The 22,942-nt window shown below is 37.9% G+C and overlaps 1 protein-coding gene across 1 annotated transcript in view; it reads right to left on the bottom strand.

Moving 5' to 3' along the window:
- The window catches only part of LOC134540160 (probable ATP-dependent RNA helicase DHX34), a 45,180-nt gene that overhangs the window by 21,556 nt on the left and 682 nt on the right, over nt 1–22,942 (bottom strand). Inside the window, exons 2-11 of the mRNA XM_063382705.1 lie at nt 20,438–20,678; nt 17,757–17,875; nt 16,293–16,459; nt 14,549–14,752; nt 13,755–13,887; nt 11,937–12,085; nt 8,776–8,980; nt 7,325–7,539; nt 991–1,185; nt 371–574 (exon numbers count right to left, since the gene is read on the bottom strand). Coding sequence (XP_063238775.1) covers nt 371–574; nt 991–1,185; nt 7,325–7,539; nt 8,776–8,980; nt 11,937–12,085; nt 13,755–13,887; nt 14,549–14,752; nt 16,293–16,459; nt 17,757–17,875; nt 20,438–20,678 — 1,832 coding nt within the window. The remainder of the gene's footprint in view (nt 1–370; nt 575–990; nt 1,186–7,324; nt 7,540–8,775; nt 8,981–11,936; nt 12,086–13,754; nt 13,888–14,548; nt 14,753–16,292; nt 16,460–17,756; nt 17,876–20,437; nt 20,679–22,942) is intronic.

Raw genomic sequence — 22,942 nt, 5'->3', positions numbered from 1 at the left:
GCTTTGTCCTGCCAGTTGGCATGTTACAATCGGACGTAGTCATGCAAAGAAGGAACCAACCCGCAATTTCGTTATATATATATATTTTTTTTTTGAAAAATAAATTAAAATAGTACAAGGTTGATCGTACCGTCGTCGCTATTATTACATCAGTATTTACACTAGACCATTGAAATTATACCCACGTTATGTTATCGATAAAGAGGATTACAATTTATAAACAACTTTTAACTTCAAAATATTCAGAATAGGTTTCATGCGGGTTGGTTTCCTTTTTTGCGTAACTATGTCCATGCTACAATTACAAATAAATAAATAAACAACGACCACCGCAGGGTCCTGCCTCCGCGAGCGACGACGGGGGTCGCACCTGCAGCAGGTCCCGGAACTGCGAGCGCAGCTTCACCATCTCGTAGAAGCGCTGCTCCTCGAGGCCGCGCCGACGGCACCAGAGCCGCGAGCCGCCTCCCGCGCGGGAGTCCCCCCCCGTGTGCTTCACCTCCAGCCAGCCGCGCAGCGCGTTCAGCAGCGTCACGGGGTCCCCGTGGTCCGACTCCAGCTCCTTCCTGGACGTCTGCGGGGTTCCCCGTCCCTTTTTCACTCCATTTTCCGTGTCTCACCGACATTCCAGAACAAATGTTCCAGTTGAAGTAAAAGGCCTTCAAATAATTACGGAAATAAAGTACTTTTGATTTGAAATGCCAAGTCGAACAGGAAAGTATTTTAATTGAAGCCAAAATTTTTTGATTAGTTAGGGGAGGAAGGGGAGTGATAAAGGGGATATATATATATATATATATATAAAAAGGAATAGAAACATTTTCCCTGCTTTTTGCTTTAAAATTATTTACATTTATTGGCGGGAATGACACATTTTTTTTTTTAGAATTTGAGTGTGAGGGGTAGGAGAGGGAAATGCATCCCCCGTTCCCCCTGCGTTGGCTCCAGTCCCTGGACGTCCGCAGTTGAAAAAAAACAAAAGAAACTCACCTCGCAGTCGGGGTCGCGGTAGGACCGGTTGGTGAACGGGCTCTGGACGCTGAGCGCGGCCGCCAGCGACAGGATGGGGTCCACCTGGTGGAACAAGGAGCCCATGATGAGCATCTTGCCCAGGCTGATGTCGACGGGCAGCCGCGCCAGCATGCCGCCCATCGCAGTCAGCTTCTCGTCCTCCGTCAGCGCTCCCTGCAACGTGCAACAACAGCTTCGACCCTCAGAACGCAACGCATCGGCGAAATAAACGTTTGAGAAGAAACAGAATCATCAGCTCGGTGTAGGCATCATATAAATAGAAAATAACAGGCATGGGTCAATCAAAATCCTCTAATACCACAAAATATTTTATATTCAAAGAAGAAGATTTGCATAAAAAAATATATTGAAGGAATTTAAGTAAAATTAAAAAAAATTCAATATTGAAAGCTCTGAAGTCCCATTACCATTTCTGAACGTATTGTATACTTTAAGAATGTAATTATAACATACGTTAATTGCAAAAACTTAGTTTGCGAAACAACAAAAAAAAACATTTTACGGGCTAGCGCTAGATGTTACAGCACATTAGTCAACATCTTTTATTTTTTTGTCCATACTAATTTTATTTTTTACTCTTAAGATTCATATTCAAAGGGGTAGATTCTGGGTAGTCTTCTGTGATTTGAATTCGAGACTTTTTTCAAGTCTATTAGGATTCGACCCTTCACTACAAAATAACAATAAAAAAATTAATTTGAATTAGGTATTCGGTGTGCAAACTCTTTCAATCCCAATAACATTATAACATTATTATTTACAAAGTGGTAATATTCAGTCATGCCTTCAACTGTGGGATGATACATACAGAGATTATTTCTCTGGATGCTACTAGTAAGTTGAGTTACGGCAATGATTTGTTATAAAGGAGTTAAGTAACTATGTCATGGTTTCATATTAATTATAGATTCAAATAAATTTCACTTGGTGCCAGGGTGAAAGGAAAAACATCAGTAGATCCAAAACTGTTTTTACAAAAAGCAATTCACTGTAACTCAAAATATTTTTTTAATTTATTTTTCATGGCCTTACTGAAATAACTAAAATACCTATATGGATCAAAAGTAATAATAATTAAGAGTGTGTTCTCTTGAGCTGTGACTTTTTGGGCTTATGTGCTGGCTGGTCCATCTGGTGACTTCTAACCTATTTGAAGAATATGGACAGGGTCCATCTATGTACAGACTACAGAGACAGATTTTATGGGTTTATTTTTAGTTTAATTTCACTTCTAAAAACAGAAGATTTCGGTGTTATGGTTTTTAATTTGAATGAATACTGTTTTGCAATACTTACTCCACCAAAATAGTGTAATTGCATGTTGCATTTTTATGATAAAATAATCTGTAATAACTTGGTCTACAACAGATACTTTAGAACAATAAAAATGAATTGGCAAGAATTTGTGGCTTAAAAGTGATTCAATAAGAAATTCACAATAGAACAAATTTAATTAATTTTTCTGAACTATGCACTTTGGTACAATTTTTGTCTGAAAATTATAACATTCCTTGGATTTCAAACTTATAAAGATTACTATTTTTTTAAATTTTGAATTAAGTTTTATGATTGCCGCTTTAATTTCATTACATGTTTTTGACGATATTACGGTGCATTAAGTTCTGCTTTTCTGTGTTATTTCGGTTTTATCGCAATTCGCCATATCGTCACCTGATTGGCAAAAGGGCGAATGTTACAGTTTTTACGATTTTTAGTTTTACGTTGGTAAAATTCTTTAAAATTCAATACACATATTGGCAAAGGAACTACAGCGAAACCCCTTATTTACGTTACCGTTATTTACGTTTTCCCGTTATTTGCACTATATTCTTCAGGTCCCGTTTGGTTCCCATATAGTCCAATACAATACTTTCCCGCGAATTACGTCTCAAAAATCGAATCAATCCCGCTATTTACGTCACGTAACAACCATAAACAACCAGAAAATACCGTGGAGCTAGTAGGCAATGAACATTTTAAATAGCAAAATATACATATTTTATAACATGAAAAGTTGCTTTTATTTCTAAACATGTAATAATTTAAGCCTAGGCGTGTAAAAGTACGAGTAATTATAGCAGGAGACAATCTAAAATGCACGAGGGAAAAACGTAAACTCATGAATGTACAAACATGGCTGCTTGTAAGTTCTGATACTGTATTTATGTCACAACTTAGCCGAAATACTGGTACGAGACATAAACTTCACAAGATAAAATGAGCGGTGTCTTGGTAACTGTTTTATACGTCTTTTATAATTTGGGAAGTATTGTACAGTTGACGCCATATTTTTTAAACTAACCATTTATTTCTGGGGATCGTAAATAATTAATTATTGGTACCAAGACATCATGATAATATAAACATAAACTTGAACATGTCACGGCAGCGAGAAAACTGGTGCGTATACCAATAAACTGGTATTAGAACTGGATAAAATTGGTACACGGGAGGTGGAGCTTATATTTTTTTCCGCTAAGCTCGCATCTATTGGTTGGCGGCTGATGGCGTCATGAGTCTGGGCGGAGCATAGAGTGCGCATGCGCCGCCGCGTCGTTACAGCAGCTGACCGAGTACAATGACCTTTCTCCGCGTTTGGCGCGCTATTGACGGTAAACATTCATCAATTTGCGGCCTTTTCTTAAAAATTTTTTTACTGTGAGCAATGTGTATGTAGCCCGTATTTGTTATAAACCCTGCCGGTTGCAACTGTATTTATAATTTGGAGAGGCAAATAATCTCCTTGAACAGCCAAAAAAGCAAGCAGAAGAAAATTTCAAATTTATTTTTTAGGAAGTAATCAGAAAAACATTTTGGCTTTCATTCTTTTTTTATTTTTGTCAAATGTGGTAAATTAATAATTGATTAAATACTAAAGTAAAATTTGTTGTTAGTGTGTTTGTACCTGCATTGTAGTATGTGCTATTAAACAAAAGGAAAAAAATTCTAAATAAGGTAAACTGTACTCCTTTTTATACTTTTCCCTTTATTTACACTTTCCCGCTTTTTACACTTTTTTACTTTGTCCCCATGAAAAGTGCAAATAAGGGGTTTTGCTGTATGTAAAAATGATGATTTGGACAAGATACTTTTTGACTGGCTAATGGAGGCTAGGGCATCTAACATAAATGTCTCTAGGCCGATTTTACAAGAAAAGGCACGCCAGGAAGCACTGGGGATGGGAATTGATAAGTTCCAAGCAGCAAATGGTGGGCCATTAAACAAGTGTATTCTATGTACTTTATCATGTTTAATTCCTCATATCGTATCAAACAGTCAGAAAGACAGTTCTAGCCATTTATGTGAAGCTTTATGATGACTAGAAATATATCGTGCGAAACCTCCATTTAACAAACCCCTTTACAACAAACACAACAAATTTTGGCCCCTTGAGATTTGTTAAATAGAAGTTTCACTGTAATTGTAAAAATTTTTAGTGATTTATTTCGACCTTATTAAACATGCCATTAAACAAGTGTATTCTATTACTTTGACATCAGCCGGGGCTTCGCCCCACGAGCCTGATCATCCTCCGTTCCCTTTCCCAACACCTTCCCTGCCCGGCATTTGTGTCGTAACGTACGTAGCCGTGTGTGATTCAAACTGCGCGCCACGAACTACAGCAAGAGGGCGCTTAGATGCAGTGCGCCGCACCCCTAAGTATGCTAATTAATATTGTAACCCTTTTTCTTTTATTCTTTTGCCCCCAGTGTCTTGTTGCAGTTTAATCATGTGTTTCTCCAATTTAAATATTACATTAATTATAAAACTATAGACGTTGCCCGGGCGGACCCGAATAGGCACGGACTTGGACGAGGGTAGAAATGTTTTATAATAATTCGCAATAACTACGTAAACATTAATGTACTTTAAATTGCCAGTAATTTTTATATATTTATTAATGTAATCTATGATTTACTTAACTTTCGCCGGGGCACGGAATCGCAGAATGTTGTAACGGTAATTGTGTTCGGCGCGAAGGGCGCCATGTTGCCACCTGCAAACCATGATCTCATCCCAGTCTCTCTCTCCCGCCGGCCGAGGGCGGTCGTGTCGCTGCCTTGAGGCGACCACGTGCGTGGCTCGCCTCTTCACCTAAGCCGATTCGTGCCTCAGGCGTTTTCTCAGTTGTACCAGTGAAGGAACGTGTACGGAAATAAATCGTGAGTAAAATAAATCAATTAACTGTGTTACGTGTCTTTGTGTTCGGGGGACCACGTGGGACCCCAACCTGGCCGGCGGCGTGTGGGACGCCCTGAGAACCCACTGCGGATTAGAAGCGTGCCCGACGCTGAGAGCGGGCTTAGGTAGGGTCGAGAGCAGCGCGTTTAATATCTAGAGGGCCAAGTATCTCGCCACACACGGGCCACGTAACGCCCTGGGTTAGGGTCTCCAGCCGGGTCCACGTGCCCACTCACGTGGTGGCGCCCACTATTTAGTACCGATAATTTCTCCATAACACCCTACGCCCTCAACTTTTTCATGTTTAATTCCTCATATCGTATTAAAAAGTCATAAAGACAGTTCTAGTCATTTATGTGAAGCTTTATGATGACTAGAAATATATCGTGCGAAACCTCCATTTAACAAACCCCTTTACAACAAACACAACAAATTTTGGTCCCTTGAGATTTGTTAAATAGAGATTTCACTTTACTTCATTTCTCAGCCGTATATTGTTTTGGTTACTGCTCAAATTTCATAGTTGGCTTATGCACAACGAGATGACTATGCGCCAGTCCACAGCCTTGCGTTTAGAGGCGTTTAGGAGAAGTATCAGCTCATGTTGTACTTAACACCTCTCCTAAACAAATACAGCGAAACCCCTTATTTACGTTACCGTTATTTACGTTTTCCCGTTATTTGCACTATATTCTTCAGGTCCCGTTTGGTTCCCATATAGTCCAATACAATACTTTCCCGCGAATTACGTCTCAAAAATCGAATCAATCCCGCTATTTACGTCACGTAACAACCATAAACAACCAGAAAATACCGTGGAGCTAGTAGGCAATGAACATTTTAAATAGCAAAATATACATATTTTATAACATGAAAAGTTGCTTTTATTTCTAAACATGTAATAATTTAAGCCTAGGCGTGTAAAAGTACGAGTAATTATAGCAGGAGACAATCTAAAATGCACGAGGGAAAAACGTAAACTCATGAATGTACAAACATGGCTGCTTGTAAGTTCTGATACTGTATTTATGTCACAACTTAGCCGAAATACTGGTACGAGACATAAACTTCACAAGATAAAATGAGCGGTGTCTTGGTAACTGTTTTATACGTCTTTTATAATTTGGGAAGTGTTGTACAGTTGACGCCATATTTTTTAAACTAACCATTTATTTCTGGGGATCGTAAATAATTAATTATTGGTATCAAGACATCATGATAAACGTAAACTTGAACATGTCACGGCAGCGAGAAAACTGGTGCGTATACCAATAAACTGGTATTAGAACTGGATAAAATTGGTACACGGGAGGTGGAGCTTATATTTTTTTCCGCTAAGCTCGCATCTATTGGTTGGCGGCTGATGGCGTCATGAGTCTGGGCGGAGCATAGAGTGCGCATGCGCCGCCGCGTCGTTACAGCAGCTGACCGAGTACAATGACCTTTCTCCGCGTTTGGCGCGCTATTGACGGTAAATATTCAACAATTTGCGGCCTTTTCTTAAAAAAATTTTTACTGTGAGCAATGTGTATGTAGCCCGTATTTGTTATAAACCCTGCCGGTTGCAACTGTATTTATAATTTGGAGAGGCAAATAATCTTGAACAGCCAAAAAAGCAAGCAGAAGAAAATTTCAAATTTATTTTTAGGAAGTAATCAGAAAAACATTTTGGCTTTCATTCTTTTTTTTATTTTTGTCAAATGTGGTAAATTAATAATGGATTAAATACTAAAGCAAAATTTGTTGTTAGTGTGTTTGTACCTGCATTGTAGTATGTGCTATTAAACAAAAGGAAAAAAATTCTAAATAAGGTAAACTGTACTCCTTTTTATACTTTTCCCTTTATTTACACTTTCCCGCTTTTTACACTTTTTTACTTTGTCCCCATGAAAAGTGCAAATAAGGGGTTTTGCTGTACCTACGTAAAAAAAAAGTAAACTGGTGTTTTTATTCCGATGTCTCTTTTATTGCCTATATTGTATTTGTTAACATTTTAACAGTTTTTTTGTTCCTCCTGCAAAATTACGATTTTGTAACATTCGTCCTTTTGCCAATTAGGTGACGATATAACCTTGTCCCTGGCAAACGCACGAGGTCTGGAAACACAGACCTGGTGCTTGAGGGTGACGATCGCGTTCTCGATGCTGTCCGCGGGCGGGGACTCGATGAAGGGGAACTTCCTCGCGTCGGGCAGCCCCATGGCGACCATCTGCAGCAGCAGCGAGTCGAGCGGCACCCTCAGTATCTCCGGCGTCGTGTACTGGGCCATGGCCCGGTACTCCTCCTCCGAGTACATCCGGTAGCAAACTCCCGGTCCCGTGCGTCCTGCGACGCACACGCACCCGGTACCGGTCACAACAACTAAACTTCCAAAGAGGGGGGTAGTATACCTTTTTATAATAAAGAATCATCGATCCCCCCCTATTGAAGCGGGGGGTCCGGGGGTCCTCCCCCGGGAAAATTTGAATTTCAAGGTGGAAAATTGTGCTATTTAAGCAGTTTTACTATCTAAAAATTGATTACACAGCACTTTCTTTGCCCCCGTTTGCCCCCACTTCAAGGTTTAAGAGGGGAGGGGAAGGGGGGGGGGACAAAATACCCTTGCCCCCCCCCCCCCCCTGTTGTTGCGCCCCTGTACCCGGTACCGGTCACTATGAATTGAGTGCAGTCTGATAATAGGACTGAAGTTTCCTCAATTGGTGGGCATTCTTAAAAAACACAAGTAACCGTTTGCTATTGCCAGACTCCAACTGATTATTATAACGCATAAACAGTATGATTTGAACTAACAAAACACTTGCAAGTTTCCGAGAATTAGTTTTACTGCGAAAACATAACTTTTGTCCAATAAAAGAAAATTCTCAATCGAATCATGTATTTTAACAGTCCTAAAGAAAGTATTGATATAAAGTGTTCAAGTTAGGCAGTCCAACTATGAAATAATAATGGTTGGTATGCAATTAATACCTTGGATAATTTTTTTTTTTTGTTACACTGAATAGCAGTTGTAAGTATTGAAGATACTGTAATAGGGCTTAATGGCCATTACATGCACTTCAAAGTTTCTAGGCATAGCAGAAGTTCAACATGAAGAGAAAAATTAATTTTGCCAGTGCAAGTATGGCTATGACCAGAGGTGTGAGAGTGGGAGTGTGAGTGTGTGAGTGTGTGAGTGTGTGAGTGTGAGAGAGAGTATGAGAGAGAGAGAGAGAGTGTGTGTGTGTGTGTGTGTGTGTGTCTCTATGGGGAGGGTAGGGGGGAAGAGAGAGAGAGAAAATTTAGCACTTAACTAATAAATAAAATTTAGGTTTTACTGTAGCTCAGGGTATGGTAATAGGAAAGGTTTAAAGAAAAGCACAAATAAGCATACATACTAAACTTCACCACATTCGTCACTGTTGAATTTTTGAATTTAAAACATTTGTTAAAATATTTTTCTTCAAAAAATTTTTTTTTCTCTAGAATCTCAAATTTTTAAAATACTAAACATTTAATGTTGTTCCAGGGTTCGAGGATTTAACTGGTTTATCTGGTTTTTCCTGGCACATTTTTTCTGCTCACCCGCCCGACCCTTCCTCTGTTCGGCGCTCGCTCGGCTGATCCAGAACTCCTTGAGCCGCTGCATCTTGCACACGGGGTCGTAGCTCATCTCCTTCACCTTCCCAGAGTCCACCACAAACCGCACGCCGTCGATCGTGATGGAGGTCTCCGCAATGTTGGTCGAGACCACGCACTTCCGCACGCCGTCAGGGGAGTAGTCGAAACACTGCACGCCAAACAGGTTAATCATGCGCTCGCTAAAACCTCTGAATATATATACTGTATAGAAGTCGCCAGCACAGGTTAAAATTTCTAATACGGTTTGAGGTAGTTGGTTAATTCACCGCCGCAATCGCCACCATCTCTAAGGCATTGACTTGTGGTGGTCCCTAGCGGACAAGTGTCGAACTCTTCAAACACCCCTTTCCCCTCCCGCTGAACGACCTTGAGCTGCAGTGAATGATGGATGGGGGGTGCGGGGAATGACAGCGGGCGACAGTGCTGCGCTCTAACGTGTAAATAACAACTAAGACGATACAGGGCGTTACGGCAGCGCACTGCAGCGGTAAAGTTCCCTAGCTGCTCATCATCGCTCCTGAAAAACGTAGAGTAAATCCTATCCACTCGCGACTTCTATAGAGTATATATATTCAAAGCTAAAACACAGCTATAAAAGATGCATGAGTTCAATTATTTAAGGTTATTATTGCAGTAGTGCCAAGTGCTAAGTGTGTGTTTGCTGTTTTTTTTTTACTCATTAATTTACATTCTGTTGATCCCACATGAGCATAGGATTCTGGGATATAGAACAAGTCAGTTACATATATATAAAACATGTTATTGCAGAAATGAAAAAATTTTAACAGAATTTTAAAAAAACGTTCTTCAACATTATTGATTTAAGATAGATTACCAACTTTAATTCAAGAAAAATTAATAAATATTATTTCCAAGAAAGAAAATACAAATTAAAGTACCAGGAGTATTTCATGTAATTAAGCTCAAAAATAAAATAAAATATTAAGTTATTAACTTTTTGCTGTACAAGTATTGTAAGAAAAAAACCATGAACCATAAAACAATGAATTAAGAGAATTATATAATCATAGCTTCAATATCATTGATGGCCATGTTTTCAAATAGTAATCAAAACATTTCTAGGTATGTAAAAGATTATCTACAAACACCCTACCCCCCCATTAAGTCAGAACTTTACTAAATCTGATGTTCACTGTACACTGGTTTCAAGAAACTACAGGTAAATACTATAAAGGGCCCATTAATTTATTGGAACTGGGATGTCCACATCTGCATTGTACAACAGTGACCCTTAATAAAAATTCTGATTGTACCCGTTTGCAACAGCTTCACCACACTTTGAATACAAACTAATACATATTCGTTATTTTGAAATGTAAGCATCCAAACTGAGCTGATTGGTTTTCGAAATAAGGGTGCTTCAAAATGGTTGATTGTACTGACGTTTTGCTCTGCATTGCGGCCGGCATCATTAGGGCTCATAAATCAATCTAACCTCAATAGCTCATTACTCATTAGTAGGGGCAAGATTGTAAGGCAAAATGCAATAGAACCGAAATAACACCAAAAATCATGTCAATAATCCATATAACACAGATATAAAAGTTAATATACACCATAAAACTACGAAATGCAACTAAAATCATGAAATTAATCAGCATTTTAAATCAAAACTTAATTCAAATCACAATCATCTAATATTTAAATTTAATAACTTCAATGAATGTACTTTAATCAACTATTGCTTAAATTCACACTGCAGTGGTGAAATAAAAAATATTATGAAACATTTAAATATACTAATTGTTCAATTATATGCTATCTTTGTAAATAAACAGAATTCATTAAAGAACCGGAATATCCTGTTAAAAAAACTAAATTGGCTTAAAAATAAAACCATGAAATCTTGTCGCTAGTCGTTACACAATGGGAGTAAAATCCTGCAATATAACTTATTTAAAATTTAATCGAATACGAATAATAAATTATTCATTTGTCATTTGAAATTAGAAGGTACATAAAAAAACATGAGCGTATTCAAATGCAACGTCGTGGCAAAATTTCAAAGCAATCGGTGAATAACTTTCAACGACACACAGAGGTCCAAGGGCATCAGCAAATGCAAACAAATGGTGATGGCTTGTAACTAATTCTAGTCCTTTCGTTGAATGTGATACGTATCGGAAGCGTGGAATAAGTGCGGATAAACAGGACACAACAGCCTCCTCCGGGCAATGAAATGCTACCATGTCTGGAAGGGAACACAGAAGCAAAAATAACAAACACCTACTGGTATTCTCCTACCTTACAACCCGTGAAGGGCCTACACTTGAAAACAAGCCCTGGTCACTCTGCTCGCATCAGTCATTAGGCCTGTGCAAATCTTTTTTTTTTTTTTTTTTTAAGATTTTAAAAGAACGAACATTTACATTTTTATTGATATTGATTTGTTGAATAAAACACCATCTTCATGAATAAAGACAATGTACGAAAATAAAAACGGTTTTAGAAACAAAACCGACATAAAAAAAAAAATTGGTTGTCCGTAAATTTGGTTTACGGACAATATTTTAACGTGACGTCATAACAAAAAATTGATGAAATGATTGCATACTTTTATGAATAAAATTGAATCATCTATATTGAATCATCACTATTTTGTATGGATACAAAGAAGGAGTGAAATGAAATCTACAATTTAATTGATAAATTTACTTTTATTTGCACTCGTTAATTCAAATATGTTTATTACTTTAACGAAGAGATTATTTTAACTATAACTTTTATACGTGTTTGCCATTTAACTCCTTCCAATCTGTGTTATTCTGTTAAGGATTGGTCGATGATGGGAAAAGTAGGAAACGAATGGGAGTGTTTCAAGTTTTAATGTGCCTCGAAAAAAAGTCTAATCGATGGTTGTTCCAATCGAGCGGAAGAGAGATAGATGCGGCGCAAGCGTACAATGAGCGTGACGGGACAAGGTGTGTAACGGGACAGTGTGCGTAACAGGACACTTTTTCGTGCGTGCAGCCGGCGTTCATCGATTTATTAGACGATGTCACGTCAATTAAGCCTTAAAACCTCGTCCCCCCGGCGACGGCCTCTCGAGAGCGTCGAACATCTCCGAGGCGAGGCGAGGCTACCTTGTCCTGCTCGGCGATGGAGAGCGTGCTGTGCAGGGGCAGGACGATCCAGCCCTGGTTCTGCTGCGCGTACTGCCTCGCAGCGTCCACCACCGTCGAGATCTCGCTCATGCCGCTCAGGAAGATCAGCAGGTCGCCCTTCTCCGCTCCTGCGGGTGACCAGTGGCGTAGCCAGGATTTGTGTATGGGTGGGGGGGGGGGGGGGGGGGGGTTAAGAAGCATGCCCCCCCCCCCGCGTATTAAAGCGTGGGCTGCGTGGGCTCCGGGGGTCCCCCCCCCCCCAACCTGGGAAAATTTGGTTTTTAAGGTGTAAAATAGTGTTATTTTAGCAGTTTTCTGGTACTAAACTTTAAATATTGTAATGGTAAAATTTTTTTATTAATTTTTAATATGAAATTTGTTTGAGTGATTAATAATATATTAATTAATGATTTGGTGCTAAGAGGGGGTTGGGGGGGGGAGGGAGGTTGAACACATAACACCCCCCCCCCCCCCCCAACTGGTTATGCCCCTGCGGGTGACGGGACCAAACACGGCGCGTCGTCCCGTCCCGAGCGCGTCACCCGACTCTCCGAAATCTCTGAACGTTTATCACGAGCCTATTGGCGGTTGTATTTACTAAGTTCTCAATCAGAATAATAAACTGCTGTTATTATTCTCAATGAATCAATGATACTATAAAAACCTTAAAAACCAATCATAAGTCACATTATTTATGTTTGAATTCATTCTTATCGTAAATTATGTATAGTAAATTTGATATATTTGATCAAAGCTGCATATTTTTTTCCTAGAAAACAATAACTGTAGAAAAGTATTGAACCAAGACATATTTCCATGTACATGAAAACCTTGATTTATGCATCTGTTTATAATACAGTAGAACCCTGTTATAATGTTCCTGCATATAATGTTTTCCTGCTTATAATGTCATATTTTTAAAGTCCCAATATTTCCCCCATAAGGACAATGTATTTATTTCCTGCATATAACGTTCATAAATAGTGTAATTTCCTGCTTATAATGTTTGCTTTCTAACAGTCAATAAATGGGGAAAAAATGTTTTAAAACCTAATTATTCCAACACTTACGATAAAAAGTTTCCTTCGTTTATGTTTACAATCACTGCCATACAATTCATGAAGATTGTTAAAATACAATTTTATGCAATATACTGAAGGTACACAATGTTCATAGTTACGTGTCAGTTGGCAACCTTAGTCAACTCTTCTCTTCCTTGCCATTCCAGTGGGTATTCAGATGCACGTACATAGTCCTACGATATACAAGTTGCCAACCATTGAGCGAGGGCATAACTAAAAGTGTTTTCTATTGCTTACAAATAATTTTTTTTTCATTCATACGTAGGAATCCCAAAATTAAACATTTTCAGGTGGCGAAGGAGTAGACGTTCTCACTCTTAATGTTGTCATCATGAATCGTGAGACAATTTTACAAAAAATGTGGCAGTGTATCTTTAAAGACAAACAAAATTTAACCAGGGAACAAGACGAAGTTGAAAAATTGTTGGCTTGTTTCAGAAAATTCATGTATCAAGTATACTATCTTTGGTTTTAACATTAAAGTTGTTTACATAGCTTGGTGAGTCCATTGGCACAAAGCTCGAACATTGTTAAGAGCTAAATTGAGATTTCCTGCTTATAACGTTTTCCTGCTTATAATGTTTTTTTTCTTGTGCTCCCTTGAAAAACATTATAACAGGGTTCTACTGTACTTAAGTAATAAGATTGCGTAAATTGAGCAAGTAGCACTCAACACGATACGACAGTGTAAACACTTTGTTTAGCGGTCACTCACTCGGATACTTCTCGTCTATGAGCTGCATGATCCGCACGTACGGTGCCGGGTTGATCCTCGCTGACTTGGATGACTTCTCTTCCGCCGACACGGGCTGGTACAGCAGCTTGATGGGGTAAAGTCGGCCTGGCACCTGCAATCCACATCATGTCACAAGCAACAATAAAATCAGATTACGCATCCACAAAAACTACTGGGGAAAAATACCCACACCAGAAAAGAGTTATTTTGGAGATCACTTAAGTGTAGAGGGAAGATTACCTGGTGAATACAGACAGAACTAAAATAACAGCGAACTGAAGTCAATAAACTGCCAAACAACAAAATGGAAGTAAATACAAGCCATAAACACCGAAATGAAAGGCAAAACTCAAAATGAAATGACATTCACATTGATATAGGTGATTTCGGAACACTTTGACTGCATTTCGCTGCATTGCGGCACATTTCAGAGAGATTAAAATAAAATCACATTCCCAACCATATTTATAAATGATTATGTTTCAATTAACCATATTTATATATGATTATGTTTCAATTATTTATTGATATATAGCATGAACAATAATGGTAAATGCTGGTTGCAGCAGTATCGAGGTATCGAGATCTGGTATTGGAAAAAGAGGTATCATTCTCGACTCGCAGTCGCGGAGGAAGGAAGCATGACCAATAATGGTAAATGCTGGTTGCAGTAGTATCGAGGTATCAGGATATGGCATCGGAAGAAGAGGTATCGTTCTCGACTCGCCAGTCGCGGAGGAAGGAAGGGAGGAAGGAAGGGAGGAAGGGCTTGCCTGGACGACGGCGGCGTAGTCCCCGAAGTAGCCGGCGAAGAGCTGGATGTTGATGGTGGCGGACATGAGCACCACCTTGACGTCGGAGCGCTGGTACAGCAGGCACTTGACCACCCCCAGCAGGAAGTCCCCGTGCAGGTGGCGCTCGTGGACCTCGTCCAGCACCACCACGTCGTAGCCCGACAGGCAAGGGTCCGTCGACACCTGCGCGGGGCGACAACCACCATGGACCGACCCGTTAGCTCGGCTGCGAGATGCCTTCAGTACACGTGTATAAACCCAGTAGTTTCCCGAGCGCTTGGATCCGCTTTAACCCAAGACCACTTCATGCCACAAGTCCAGTTGCTACCAACTACCTTTGAATATATATACTGTGTATAAGTCGCCAGCCCAGGTTAAAATTTCTAATACGGTTTTGAGGTAGTTGGTTAATTCACCGCCACAATCGCCACCGTCTCTAGGGCATCGACTTGCGGCGGTCCCTAGCGGACAAGTGTCGAACTCTTCAAACACCCCTTCCCCCTACTGTTGAACGACCTTGAGCTGCAGTGATTGTTGGGTTGGGGGGTGCGGGGGAATGACAGCAGGCGACAGTGCTGCGCTGTAACGTGTAAAAAATAACAACCTAAGACGATACAGGGCGTTACGGCAGCGCCCTGCAGCGGTGAAGTTTCAAGCTGCTCATCATACGCTCCTGAAAAACGTAGAGTAAATCCTATCCACTCGCGACTTCTATACAGTATATACATTCAAAGGAACTACGTACAGTAAATAGGTCTTTAATTCATGGGAAAAAAAAGAACGCATGTAACTCAGTACGCATGATAGAACCGATAGAAGTGAAACATCTCTGACAAATCAAACCTCAACTCGTAAGTAAATCATAAGGGGTGAAACTGCAAAGGGACAGAAAGAGAGAAAAAAGACCATTTTCTAGCGGAGTTTTTTTTTTTTGCTTTCATTTCTTTTTAAAGTACATATATAAGAATCCCAACTTTGTTTTTGTATTTATTAGAAATTTTATTACAGCAAATATAATTTAATACACTTATATTTAAAAAAAAAAAAATATTACTTACTTCAAAATAACTGTATTGATATCAATAAATATTGATCAATCAATAACAATTAATTAACAATAAATATTACCTACTCAATTTTTTGGCACTTTACATTTTACCAAAATATTGTGTGTTTATAAAAACTAGCTTGTATGTTATTTGAGTCAAGACATGCACCATAACAGACAAACTTTATTAGCGTCTAGTTCTCAGTCGACATAAGACCTACAACCAGGTGAGTGTTGGCAGGCTACAATAATAAACAAAGGAAAACCTCAGTTTTTGATTTATATTTTGAACATTACTAATCATATCTAATTTTCCGGTGATAACTCAAATGCATGGTTGTGCAAGACAGGGCAGTAATTTGGAGGCAGAAGGGGTCCGGATCCCAGGATACACTTTCTGGCTACAGCTATGGCCATATATGAATAATTGTTGATTTTAAATAAATTTCTGGGGTGAAATTTAAACTATGTCATTTTTAATTCCATTTACTTGAAAAATAAAATTTTATATTTTGCAATCCAACGGTTTTTCTCTAGCTGAATGTCCCTCAACTTTCATTAGACTTATAAACTTAAATTCTGACATAACATGAATTAAATTTGTAAACTATCACGAAAAGGCCATTTATAAAAAACTTGTTTATTTAACGTATGCTTCAGCGAGCCCATCGTTACCTGTCGCAGCAGCAAACCTTCCGTCACGAATACGATCCTGGTGTGCTGCGTCTTGCTCTTCTCGAAGCGTATCTGGAACCCGACGTCTGTTCCGTACTCGTTCAGCGTCTCGTAGGCCACGCGCTTGCACAAGGAAATACAAGCTATCCTTCGCGGCTGCGTGCAAACTGGAAACAAAAATATTCCCAAGTAATGTGGTCAGTACGTGCTGGTAAGTACGTTACAGCATTTTATGTTCAACAAATCTTTTATAATTTTTTTAATGATTTTTGTAATAGATTGGATTGTTCGAACCTTTTCTTATGATGTGTAAACATCTTAACTCTCAGTACACGGCATTTGGTACGAATAATTTCGCGAACATGGAACGGAAATGCGTAACAATGGTGCTGCGTCTGTGCGGGAGTTTCAGAAACCATTAAAAGATGGCGGACATGTGCGTGTGTGCGTGTGTATTTTAGTTTTAAAAAAATTCATAGTCACCCAACCACTCTTCTATGGTGCTTAACTTTGATAATATAGGCTTTTACCCTCGTAGCTACCATGATATCATGAAATACATTTGAGTTATAAACGTAACTTTATATAAAGTAAGAGCCTTATACTAAACTAAATAAATTTAATTAACTAAAAGGGCACAAGTATTAAAAGTTTAAATTTAAAAAGAAATGGAATACAGCAGCAAAATATTACAAAAATTATTAAGAAAATTATAAAAGATTTACCAAACAAAAAAGTCAACTAACAAGGTTGGTAGTGTACACTGACCACACTAAAAAATAATAATTTTTGAGCCTTGATTTTTCCAATAAGAATACATATAAGCTTTTTCTTTTTTCTCATAATATATACTTAAGGCTCTGACTCACATGTTGAGATAATTATTTCATATTTTTGCCATTACTGCTATTTAAGGTGATTATCCTGGAAATTTATCGCTATAGCAAACTTGCCATTTATGCTTTGATTAAAATTTTCTCAACAAATATTTAATACCTAAATATTATCTAATACTGGCAAAAAGAAATGTGAGTGTTCGTAATTTTGATCACGCGCTTGATATTCAAAAGCTCAAAAATTACGTTTAGTGAATACCTGTTGAGAAAATTCATGGCAAAAAAAAAGTCATTTATCTGAATAAATTTACAGGAACAATCCTTAAATAATAGTAGTGCTCATGTGAGTTAAACTTCATAGAAACGTAAAACACCTAAATTAAAAACTAGTTAATGAAAAAAAAGCAAAGAAGTATTTAATCCCTGAATGTACGCTACTGTTATGAAGAAAGTAAGAAATATATTATTTTTAAACTTATTTTGTTGTCATAGCATTGTAATTTTTTTTTAAATGAAAGTCTTGTCCAATATCTTTGTGCACAGAACCAAGATCTAATGGATGCAATAAAAAAATTATAAAAAAAAAACTTAAATAAGATATCAAAACAAAAACTCTAACGAAACAAACCTATCTTGTTGAAGCCGGCTTTCAGCAAGTACTGCGGAACCTGAGTGGACTTCCCACAGCCGGTGTCTCCGGCGATGACCACCACACGATTCTTCTGCACTGACGACACTATCTCCTCCCTGGGAATCGGTTCAATCTCAGTGACAGTGGAACATTACGGTATTTGGATTGAATTTGCTGAGAACCAACAAGCATCATTAAGCACATACAATAAAAGGTCTTTAATCCGCACGCTACGGACCACGACGTTGCCGGACTAGTAATTTTGCCGGGTTATCGAACATCGACATACCTTTTTTACCTGAACATAATGAAATTGGTTTTATACCAAAAAATTACTAAACCTGAAAGTGGGGGTTGCAATATAATCGCAAACTTGCATTTTGCCAATGGAAGACGTGAGTTTACATACAGCTTGGTTGAAAAACCACACACTCTGCCTGTGAACTGTGTAACTTATGCCACTTTAGTCAGCTCTTGTTTACAACTTTCTGAACCTTGCAGTCGGTAAAGGGGGTGTAGGGGTGACAGATGAGACAGGATTACGCTCTGGAATGCCATGAAGTGGAGGGAATGTCAGCTCACTGCAGCTGCTAGCCAAGACACCCACTGCCCCTCCTATTTACCCCTCCCAGGTTATCGCCACATATCGCAGCATTCTTTGCTTTCCGACACATGGCTTTTGAACTACAGCAATAAAACTCATATTTTTTTTTCCTAATTGCCTCATTTTCTGTTTCAAAAAAGGTCACGTTAATAACTTAATGAGGAATGTGGCATCAAAAAAGCAGTAGTAAATATGGTATAACTTAACTAATTTAAATAAATTTTAATTTCTGTGTGTTTGAAATGTGATTTTTACCACAAAAAAAAATCTTTTTCATAAACTCACAATCAAAAAGCTTGGGGTTGCATTATATTCAGTCACATTATTTTCATGTAAATTTGGAAACTTTAGGAGGAGTAAAAACGCGAAAATGTGAAACATAACCTGGTAGGAAACGGGAAACACTGTACTCGAAAGAAAACTTACAGTAACAATAAATTCTGAGCGAACTAAGAACGCTGGCAGCAGTAATTCGACTTGGTGGCCAATGCGTAAAAAGGGAACCCATCTGAAAAAATCTGAACACGAGTGACTCAATTGACACTGGATTACAGGATATGCCAAACTATAGAATTCCAGATTAAAACCCTTTAACTGTATTCACGAAGTGTGACAATAGTACGAACGATGCTGTAAAAAGTAAAACCCTTTCCACTCCAAATAATTCTTTCCTTTTTATATTATTGCTAGAGACAAGATTTTATGGCTTTACTTTTAGGCTGATTTTGTTTTCAAAACAGGAGACGTCTGTGTTATTTTTATTTTATGAAATATGTTTATTAAAAAAGATAGCATATTACTGAACAAATATGATAATTAAATGTTCCGTGATATCAATTTCTCCAAAACAGTGTAATTTTGACTAATACATGATGCATTTTATCAATATAATAATTTGTAATAAGCAAGTCTCAACTTTTGAAACAAATAAAAAAATCTGTTAAGTACCTATTTCTGTGTTTGAAAAAATGGTCTAATGTTGTAATGTAAAAACGAGTAACTAATAACAGTTGCAAGATTAAAAACAGTAAACTTTTTCCAATCTTTTTTTTATTAATATGTTGTATAAACATCATGCTAAATAAATTACTTTCATTGAATTTGATATTTAAAAGATTAAGTATTTGTCATTAGAGTTAAGTTTTGATTGAAAATGTTTTTAGGTGTCATGATTTGAATTGCATTTAGGTGCTTTGTGGTGAATTAACTTTAATTTAATTGTTACATGGTGTACTGGACATGCTTTTCGGTGTTATTTCAGATTCATTGAAATTCACTGCATAATCTTGTCCATAATTATTGCACATAATTATACATTTTAAAAAGTTTTTGTTCTAATAATTCTGAGCACGTGTAACTCAGTTTACATGACAGAAGTAATATTCTTTGGCAATTCAAACCTAGACTCGTAAGTGCTCTCTTTATAGCTCTTTGGCATCAGAAAAATTTCAAAACAATGTTTCATGAAAATGTTGCATTGAAATTCTGCCTTAAATTTGTAATTTAAATTTTACTCTCATCATGCCTAAAGAAGTTTCACTTCCAAAATAGTTACCTACACAGCTAAAAAAAAAATACTAATATAACACTGTTTAACAATAATTATTTACACAAATAATTAAAATAATACGTACTTGAAAGTAAACAATTTATTTATTTATTTTTTTTGTTGCAAATATGGCCCGAGGAGCGGTGCACAACAATAAACTCAACCCCCATTCTGTTACCTTCTTTCCAAATACATACCTCCCTACTAGATAAAAGCAAGTCGGATGGCGTCAGGCGGGTCCCTATCGCCGCGACCCGCCTATCCCTGCAGCACGGCAGGGTTCAGCCTAAGTCGCACGCTGCCACGTGGAGCCCGCGGCCCGCCAAGTTCTCTGCACCGTCCGCAACCTATTCTCCGTCCTTTTCGCGCCGGTAATTCTCCACAACAATTGTTTCATGAAAACGTTGCATCAAAATTTGGCCCTAAAATTTTACTCTCACCGCGCCTCTAGTAGTTTCACTTCCAAAATTAACACTTTAGCTGACTAACTCAACTACCCCCACCCCTTCCCGATGCACACTTCACCTGAACTGGGCGACGGGAAGGCTGGCCTGGCTCTTGCGGAGCTTCTTGAGCTTGGCGAACTTCTCCCGCTGCTGGAAGTCGAGGTAGAGGTGCAGGACGCCGCGGAACTCGGCCAGCTGCTGCCGGGACAGCGACCGGGACGGCAGGCGCTTGTAGTCGTCGTCGACGCTGGATGCCACATGCACTCGCAGGAGGTGGCCCTTGTCGAAGGCCCCCGGGAGCCCCAGGGCGTTGTCGCCCCCTGTCGGGAGTTCAAGATCACAACTCACTCACTCAGGGCCGGTGCAAGGTAAATTGGCGCCCTAGGCGAAAAAACCTTAATTCCTCCCCCCCCCCTTACCACCCCCGGGCACCCCAAAGAAATTTTTTCCTTGCCTCAAAATACATCACGTAAGCCTAAGATTTTGTCAACAATCAAATGTAAGCAGGCTTGAGTTTTTTTTTTAAACTTTTTTTACTTATGACAAATCATAAACAGGTCACAGTGGACTTTAAATAATAATTACTTATATCAGTATAAACATTCCAAACTGTTACAAAAATCCATTTTCATCTAGTTTCAGTAATCGTTAAACATATGATATCAGCTGTTATGTGTCGTGCTGGGCCGCCCCCAGCTACTTGGCGCCCTGGGCGGTTGCCTAGTTCGCCTGTACGGTCGCGCCGGCCCTGCATCCACAAACAACACTTTAACTAGCGACGGGGTCGGATACCAATTTTCTCGAATCCAAATCTTAAATGAAAATCCCAAACAGTACCTCGAATATACCCCTCGAATCCGAATCTAGGTGTCAAGGGTCGAAAACCAAATAGTGTACAAGAAATTAAAAATACTAACTATGGTGTTCAAACATTCAACACTTTTAAATTTTGTTACGCAAACTAGGTTTCCATAATCAATACATATTGTAATTTTATTAATATAATTACATGTTGAAAGTACATTATCTTAGGGGATGGTAACAGGACAGGTACGAAGGAAAAAGTTGACCTAGTCAACTTCAGAGATTATCAGTGTTGAATTTTTTTAGTTTACTTTATTTCCTCTAATACTTTTCTTAAAATCTATTTCCTTGAATATTGAATTATTTGAATGCTAAGGATTTGATAGTATTTGAGTATTTGAGTGGCTCATCCCTGATTGTGGCTCATCCCTGATTGACACCAGTATAAAACTCATAAAACTCATCAACTCAAATTCATCAACTAATCAGATCCAGTTTAATACCATTTCAGTCGCTAGCTTTAAAATTTTATTGGGTCTATTATCCAACAGGTCACATTATAAGTATAGTGTTTTAGTCCATACTATATTTATATTGTAAATGTTAAACATACTGAATTTTATAACAGATGTGTGTATAAAGAAAAATGTATATATATTTGTTAATCTTATAAACTAAATAATAGTAAAAAAATTTCCTTCAAAGCTGTGTACATATTATTTTGTTGTAATTGTATATTTCAGTGTTTCAATATACCTATCACTTTAGACTGTAGCATGTTTTGGATGTGTAAACTGTAAATATGCAAATTACGTGTTCCATAGTAGTGTGGTATCAACCCGGATAAAGGCTCAACAGAATGTATAAATAAATAAATAAATAAATAAATAAATAAATAAATAAATAAATAAATTACTTTGCTGCAGCATTTAATAATTTATTGTTATCCGGTGCTAGTTTTCATTTTAGTAGTGTGTTTCCGGTTTAATGGCGGGTTTTATTTAACATTTTTGCATCTGGTATTCCCATTATAAAATAAACTGATGTTCAACAAAATTGCTAATACTATCCCCCCTGTGAATGCTCCTGACCATTAGGACCGTATATGTTTTACAAAACTAATAAATCTGCATATGAATGCCAGGTTATAACTGCACATAACAAGAAAACAATGATATAACATAATTTGTTAAATGAGTGATTGGTGTGGTAACAAATGGTATATGTGTAGTTTAGGGAATTCCTAAACACAACAAATAATAGAATACCCATTAAAAAAGTTTTTTCTTCTGCTCATCCTTAAATTTAATTTTATTACTTATTAACATTGTTAATCGTTTGAACTCTTATTCTGTCATTCATTGTTTACTGTCATCATGAACCTAAATTTTTCACTTTTTTCTAATGTATTTTATTATGTATATAAATGTATGTTACAATCTCTGAAGATTGTAGTTCTGAAATACTAGAAGTATAGTAGTTTTGTAATTCTAATGTGTATTCTGTCTGTGTATGTATATTGTTGTCATGTTAACAATTGTTGTGCCTACTACTAAGATTATAAACTGTTCATAGGCATGTCACAAATGATAAATAAATAATACAAATAAATAATTCTAAAAATAAATTACCCTACAAATAAATTTTGTCTTTTACATAAAAATAGCTATACCACCCTGCTTCCAAGAAAGTGTCTGATTCTATGATCCACAATAACAAACAAAATAGTTTCTAGCAAACTACTGTAAGCTATGACCAATTCTTTCCCTAATAGCCCTGA

Source organism: Bacillus rossius, chromosome 16, assembly GCF_032445375.1.
Source record: "Bacillus rossius redtenbacheri isolate Brsri chromosome 16, Brsri_v3, whole genome shotgun sequence".
NCBI lineage: Eukaryota > Metazoa > Arthropoda > Insecta > Phasmatodea > Bacillidae > Bacillus > Bacillus rossius.
This window is presented reverse-complemented; position numbering and strand designations above follow the sequence as displayed.